Source organism: Haliotis cracherodii, unplaced genomic scaffold (genome assembly GCF_022045235.1).
Source record: "Haliotis cracherodii isolate W230 unplaced genomic scaffold, xgHalCrac1.p SCAF_12, whole genome shotgun sequence".
Classification (NCBI taxonomy): Eukaryota; Metazoa; Mollusca; class Gastropoda; order Lepetellida; family Haliotidae; genus Haliotis; species Haliotis cracherodii.
The window spans coordinates 38232529-38240394 of NW_027266267.1; the positions used below are offsets into that span (position 1 = coordinate 38232529).

General features: G+C 40.1%; 1 protein-coding gene across 1 annotated transcript; it reads right to left on the reverse strand.

Annotated features, from left to right (window-relative positions):
- Positions 1 to 1752: 1752 nt before the first annotated feature.
- On the reverse strand, positions 1753 to 7083 carry LOC139457359 (uncharacterized). The gene is made up of 7 exons (XM_071238765.1): positions 7017 to 7083; positions 6589 to 6888; positions 5175 to 5459; positions 4830 to 4895; positions 2314 to 2435; positions 2112 to 2154; positions 1753 to 1913 (listed from the first exon to the last, which is right to left on the reverse strand). The coding sequence occupies exons 1-7, from the start codon at positions 7081 to 7083 to the stop codon at positions 1753 to 1755; spliced, it is 1044 nt and encodes a 347-aa protein (XP_071094866.1).
- Positions 7084 to 7866: the final 783 nt, after the last annotated feature.

Consider the following 7866-nt stretch of genomic DNA (forward strand, 5'->3'; position numbering starts at 1 on the left):
TATTTGTCATCACCGCAATTTGGCTAACAGGAATACGCACCCAGCATACACGAGAGAGTGAATCTTCTTCCTGTCACACTTAAATATATAACAAACTGACCATTCACGTTCAAAGTAATTTCTTGTGTAGATTCACTGAACATGGTTTCATAAGTCTTTCCTGGCGTGTTGATTTCATGGTGTGATTTCTGTGGGTTTTTTCACTGTATACATGATACTCTCGAATTAATTGAAAACTATGACACATTTTGTAAGGAAATAGTACAAGGCCAATAATTTGCAAATTAGAAAAGGACACACAAAGGGAAAGGGAAACCTTCCGCAAGCAAATACCTTAACTTTGTGAACTGTTTAAAAATACAGGGACAGGCTCATTACTACGTATTTTCATCCATACGGAAGTTGTGGCGACATATTTTTTGTTTCACCTCGACATCTATTTATTAATTGCTACTTGGAGTCAAACAAGGACTGGTCGGCTGGGAGTCAGTAGACTGTGTCTGTGTGGGGTATTCATGTTAAACTGCGGCATGGTATCTCATTGAGCTAGCATTATAAATCGGCATGAGTCCGTACTAGCACAAGCAGCCAAACACACACACACACACACACACACACACATGTCGCATTATAAGAGCAATAGTCTTGGACGCGACGTTATGTAGTTATTTCACCTCACCTCACCTCACCTCACCTCACCTCACCTCACCTCACCTCACCTCACATGCAGTTGGACGCTGGCCTCATGTGTTACTGACCGCCTCCGTAGTCTAGTGGTAGAGCGTCCGCCAGGAGACCGGAAGGTCCGGGGTTCGATCATCGGCCGCGTTATACCAAAAGACGTTAAATGATGGAACTTGTTGTTACCCTGTCTGTCGATTGGCATTAAGGGGCTAAAACAAGGACTGGTCGGCGCGGAGTCAGTATACTGTGTCTGAGTGGGGTATTTATGTTTAACTGCGGCATGATATCTCAGTGAGGCAGCACTATAAATCTGCATCAGTCTGGACTAGTACAAACAGCCACACGAACACACACACACGTATATGCACGTTGCTATATAAGTGCAATAATCTTGGACGGGAATTTAAAACCATTTCCACCTCACCTCACCTTATGACTTGGGAAACCAAAACACCTACTTTCGGAGAACAAAATCAAAACAGATTCTTAGACATCAACAAGTATCAACTAAATTGCATCAAGCCTACTTTATTATGAAGCAGCACAGTATTAGGACACAAACATCAAGCGCAAAATGTTGCATTCACAATGTGCTCATATAACAAACCATTTAGTGATAAACGGTTCCTTCAGAATATCGAAAGTGACACCAATGCATGGATACGAACATAAGCAACTGATAACATCAACAAAAACACATCTGTTCCAAGAAATGTCAAAAGTTAGTCAGATGTAACTGGGTGCAACAGTTGGTGTTTCATTACAGTGTGAGTGAATGAGTTGGGTTTAACGCCGCTTTTAACAATATTCCAGTTATATCGTGGCGTGTCAGCTTTACGTGGGAGGAAAGCCCGAAGTGATGCAGGTCTCAGACGTTTATCACTTCGGTGAAACCCACGAGCACGGGTATGGTTCGGACAAACCTAGAAACATATTCGGGGCGAACCGGGTTTCAAAACCACAATCATAGGTTTCTGGCGTGCCAAAGGGACGCAACTCTGCACAGCGAATCGCGGCGCCTTAGGCGACTGGGCCAGCCGTGCCCCCCTCCCCCGTTTTATAACAGATTCAAATCTCATGATATATTCTCATCGGCTCGTACTGGTCTGAGGCTTCTGTGCGACGTTCTTCCAGTTCATGGTAGTCGCCTCCTGATACAACTTCAGCATGAGGTTCATCTATACCACTGCCGTTGTCTCTTGTCAGACGTGGGGTTAGGTAGCCTTCACCTGGCAAAATGTGTATACTGTAATAAGATTTAACATACTATGATTTTTTCCAGTGACCTAACTGGTCCACAGACAAACATAAGCATGTGTGGCATTGTGACTACTTTGCATCTGTGTACATTTTTGGGGGAGATTTGTTTTAATTTTCTCACGACGTGGATCATAACAAACGCATGCAAGAAAACAAATTTCGCTTACCTTGTTCTGACTGCACTGTTATGTCTCGTTGAACCCCTGAGGCCTGGAAATGAAAATGTAATACTATACATTTTTGATGGGTGCGGCAGCAATAAATAATAAATGCATCACTCTGATACTATAATCGCAATAATTGACATTGCGTCTTTAAGTAACAGCTACTAAGTTAAAAAATGTTACTAAAGAAAAAAATCATCTGCACCTGTAAAACCGAAGTGGATCTTCTGCAAATTATAAGAATGCCCAGGCAAACACCACACATTAAGATGGCTGCTCCCGATCCAATTCCTATTCCAGTCCACAGAACATTCGCACACGCACTCCCTGTAGAAGATAAGATGGGCACATTTTTTCAATGCAAATTTTGACACTACTGGAAATTGAAATCTTATAAATTCTATACCAAAATTATTTAAACCTAACTTTTTAACTTTGACATTTGCATCATCCACTATTTGATTGAACGGCAGATGACATCAATCTCTGACTGACGATTAGACGTTGTACATATACTCAATGTATGAGCACAAACAAAGTTCTGGAATATATTCCACATGATGAAGGACACCCTGAAATGAAAAGTTGCTTATCCATATAATTTACGATGTAATTATTACCCAACACATGCCTGTTCAACGCATTTACTACAACACTGCGCGTTCATTACAAGGAAATTAAATCTGCAAGTTTGATGTGTGTGTTGTTGATGACATCATCAAGTAAACGCAACTTTACTGTTGAATCGTGTATGTTTTAAACATATTTTACATGTTTTTTTATGTATGAAGTGTGTGAAGTTGGATTGGTAAACAAGCAAAGACTTTATATCAATACTGCTCTAGTTGACATATAATGTCATCAACTATAATGCACAATCAATGTTAAGTAATAAGTTAATTATTATCACAGTTGTCCAATCTGAACATGCGGAAGAAAACGCAGTTCCATGAGAGATTGAACGATAGTTTGCACTTTGACAAAGTTTGGAAATCAGCTGGAGGCTGATAATGAACAGAACAGAATTGAGTAGTTCTAAACTAATCATTGCTGTAACATTTGCATTTCCATAAAGAGAAGAGTTAGGTCATAAGCTCTGCAGAACAAATACATGTTCCTTCCTATGCCAGTGTAGTTGGTACATGTAAAGAAATAGTTAAGTGCATTTTCATAGCGGTTATCACAAGAACAATTTGAATCAGCTGATATAAATAGTTTAAATCTCTCAGCACAGAGGTCACGACAGCCGAGTGTCAGGCGACAGTGCACAATTTCGATTGAGCCTAGAACCATAATGTAAATCAAACGTGTTGCAATGCCTTTCATCACCATTTATCCTTCCTTTAAACTCATTCAATGTACTGGCTTCAGTATATGCAGTAGGCAAGGAATTCCAGAGTTAGACTCGATTAGAAACGATTTTGCATAGCTTGCTATTCTGCGTCGTATATGAAGAACGTCATAACATAACGTGTTTCACACTCCAATAAGTTTGACTGCATGTTTTCAAAGTTGATATATTTAAAGTTCAATAGTTATTACATATATACACCAATCTAGTTTTCATATTTGTGCCTCTATGCTAACCGTTACTAAAATATAATGAAGAACAGATATTGAGAAGACCAGATTGGAAGGCACATAAATCCCCTTACTGTCATCCTCCTGCATTGGCGGCACTTTACTTTGGTCACCACTGGGAGTGATTGTCGGCGTCCTCACTGTAAAGTACAGTATAATCTACATTTAAAAAGCGACCAATCTCGAGGGCTACGTTTGACCCTTTTCCTGTTGATACATACGCGGGGATGTTTTGCTATCACATAACATGCATTACACTGCACACTATAAAAATGCAGTTATTAATATATCTTGCATTTTATTATTACATATATGCAACCAAGTTGCTTTCACAAAAAAAACAGTTAGAGATAAGGTTATTATTATCCTAAAAACACAGTTGTCCAGTCTGAACATGCGGAAGAAAACGCTGAAAGTACAAATCAGTTCCATGTGAGATCGAACGATAGTTTGCACTTTGACAAAGTTTGGAAATCAGCTGGAGGCTGATATGAAATAATGAACAGATCTGAGTAGTTCTAAACTAATCATTGCTGTAACATTTGTATTTCCATAAAGAGAAGAGTTAGGTCATAAGCTCTACAGAACAAATACATGTTCCTTCCTATGCCATTGTAGTTGGTACATGTAAGGAAATAGTTAAGTGCATTTTCATAGCGGTTATCACAAGAACAATTTGAATCAGCTGATATAAATAGTTTAAATCTCTCAGCACAGAGGTCACGACAGCCGAGTGTCAGGCGACAGTGCACAATTTCGATTGAGCCTAGAACCATAATGTAAATCAAACGCGTTGCAATGCCTTTCATCACCATTTATCCTTCCTTTAAACTCATTCAATGTGCTGGCTTCAGTACATGCAGTAGGCAAGGAATTCCAGAGTTAGACTGTTAGGAGGAAAAGATTTTGCATAGCTTGCTATTCTGCGTCGTATATGAAGAACGTCATAACATAACGTGTTTCACACTCCAACAAGTTTGACTGCATGTTTTCAAAGTTGATATATTTAAAGGTCAATAGTTATTACATATATACACCAATCTAGTTTTCATATTTGTGCCTCTATGCTAACCGTTACTAAAATATAATGAAGAACAGATATTGAGAAGACCGGTTTGGATGGCACATAAATCCCCTTACTGTCATCCTCCTGCATTGGCGGCACTTTACTTTGGTCACCACTGGGAGTGATTGTCGGCGTCCTCACTGTAAAGTACAGTATAATCTACATTTAAAAAGCGACTAATCTCTTTGACCCTTTTGCTGTTGATATATACGCGGTGATGTTTTGCTATCACACTACATGCATTACACAGCACACTGTAAACATACAGTTATTGATATATCTTGCATTTAATTATTACATATATGCAACCAAGTTGCTTTCACACACAAAAAAGTTAGAGATAATATATACCACCACCACCCCCACCACCCCCACCACCCCCACAATCCCCACCACCCCCACCACCCCCTTGTACTCACTGCTGGTGGCATGGCAAGGTAGAGTCGAGCTATGGCCACCGCAGGTGAAGACCAGTTCCGCCTCGAAGTTGGAGTTGGTCTTGTAGATTGGGATGTTAACTGTTTTATCTGTTATATCAGTGACTGTTTCACCGGGGTTTTCGTGATCAGTTCTTCCCGTGGATATCTTCAGCTGAACCAGCTCAGAACAGTAATACCCCTTGATGTGTACTGTCAGGGACAGCTCCTCGCCAACGTCAAGCGTCGTGATGTCAGCATCGCTTGTTGTGAAGCAGGTCGGGAGTTCTGAAAATTGCAATCGCATTACAAATATTTGCCTAAAGTTAGGTACGAATTTCAAACTCTGGAACCTTCAAAATGAGAACAACAAAAATTGACAATTGGCAAGATCACTTTCAAAATATTCTCAGTGGTAAAAATATGAAGTGCACCCGTATGTTTGACAACACAAGTCCACTATTTCTAATACTGATGTGTAAGTACTCATTCATCAACTGGCATTACAACAGGATGAGGACGCAATATAGCATATAATGATACATCGCCTTCCTTCAATCATGAACATATTTGAAGCCTGTGTTTTACATTCTGGTATTTTATTGATAATACCATATGTTCGCGAAAAAATGAGCGTATTCTGGCCCACCAGTGGCATCTGTCACAAATACATGCAAAAGCATGTCAATTGGCCACTGGAAAAAAATAATTGTACAAATGCACATAAGTACATGATGCACATACTGTTATTAAGATTTAGGATATATAAATGCATTTTTGCAATACGACATGTGAATATTATTTCTTCTCATATTTCAACATTATACTTTGATATTCCTACAGCTCACGGGGTGATGATCAGCATGGTTGAATAGTATATAGTATGATGATATATGCTGTATAATTACGGGTGTTGACTTCACATTCATGTATCTTATTGTGGGGTACTTACTCACAACAGGAAAGTTGCAGGATAGTGATGACCAGGGTGGGAAATTATATTTTGTATCATTTTGTTTCTTCAAGGGATATTGAATCTAAAACACTTTATATGTTAATTTATAATAACATACAGTAGTTTAACTGATTTTCGTCAATTTCGAATATGTGACACTTTATTCATGGCCATTATGTTTCATGTGATGTGTTGTTTCCCTGACAGTGATCAGGTTGCAGGATGTTGCGCAATATTTCCACTCTCTGGGCTGTGCTTGGTGTACTGCGGGTATGGCGATTCTACCGTGATAGAATGATACATTTATACGTCTTGATGATACGTCTTCAACACTAACCAGCAACAGGATAGGGGATGAGGTCCCCATGGTTTAATAGGACACAAGCAGCTTGAGTGATGATATATGATGTTTTGTTTCGAGTGTTGATTTTACATTCATGTGTCTTATCTTGGGGTACTTACTCACAACAGTAAAGTTGCAGGATAGTGGAGACCAAGGTTGGATAGTACACGTCCACTGCCCAGCATGTGTTTGTTGTACTGCAGGTATGGTGAGGCTACTGTGTGTCTGGCTGATGGTAGATGCCATGTAGTTGCCTAGTGTTGTACATGATGAGTTTGATACACTACAGATGGCGGCAATTTCACCTTGCGATGACATATAGCCATGTGAAGGAATATTACTTGGCGGGATGCACGTCAGATGAGCAGGAGAACCAAGATAACCGACATCCGGACAGATCAGTTCAGGGCTACTTGTACCTGTTAAGAGTAAACGTGGCCTTGATACAGATGTGTCGGTTGACATCAGGGATTATTATCAACAGTGGTGATTTGTATGCAATATCATGTGGGTGGATACGTCCACTTTAACATCACTTCCATCTTACCTTGTTGTAAATGAATCAGTAGGAGTAGGATCGGAGTCCATTCGACAGACAGAAAGAATGGTTCCATCACCTGTCAAACACAAAGGACATGGTGTTGCTTACATACTCAAGTTGTTACATACTTTGAGTGAGTGAGTGAGTGAGTGAGTGAGTGAGTGAGTGAGTGAGTGAGTTAGTGAGTGGGTGGGTGGGTGGGTGTGCTTAGGTGATTGAGTGAGTGTGTGTGCTTGGGTGGGTGAGTGAGTGGATGAGTGAGTGAGTGGGTGGGTGGGCGGGTGGGTGGGTGAGTGGGTGAGTGAGTGAGTGAGTGAGTGAGTGAGGGAGGGAGCGTATACATATTGTATGACAAGGGAAAATATCTTAGTCATTATTCGAGAGGTGGTTTGATTGTTGAATGACCGTCCGTAGCGTAGATATATGGATACATATTAGAGTGACAAAAGCCTTACCGCTAGACTTTGGAAAGTGGCATGACATCAACTTCACTAATGTCAACGTTCCCTTTGTGTCGAGCGAATCTCCAGCATCTCCAGCCCATGGTCTCCAAACTTAACAACGTTTGGGGTACAATGGAGCATAATCGGTGACATTTGCGTCATCAAATTTGCTAAAATAAAGTTGCTAACGGTATTTCATTGACGTGGTCGTTTAATTCCATGTATTATGTATACGATATCGTGACAACAGTGAGCTGACACGAAATATTAACGCAGATATCACTGTTGAAAATTGGGTGTGTGTCATTGTTTACATTTCGCCGAAATGACGACCACTTTCGAGTCTTGAAACAGCTTAAATAATGTTTTCCTTCACTAAAAGTAATAATTGACGTTATTTTCGTGACGTATAC

Bases quoted from the DNA above. Each gene is read 5' to 3' on its own strand.
- LOC139457359 (XM_071238765.1), bottom strand. From the start codon at position 7,083: ATGGAACCATTCTTTCTGTCTGTCGAATGGACTCCGATCCTACTCCTA. The intron at 4,896-5,174 runs GTGAGTACAAGG...TGTACTTTACAG, and splicing joins ACCTTGCCATGCCACCAGCA to TGAGGACGCCGACAATCACT. The intron at 2,436-4,829 runs GTAAGGGGATTT...TATCTTCTACAG, and splicing joins GCCAATGCAGGAGGATGACA to GGAGTGCGTGTGCGAATGTT.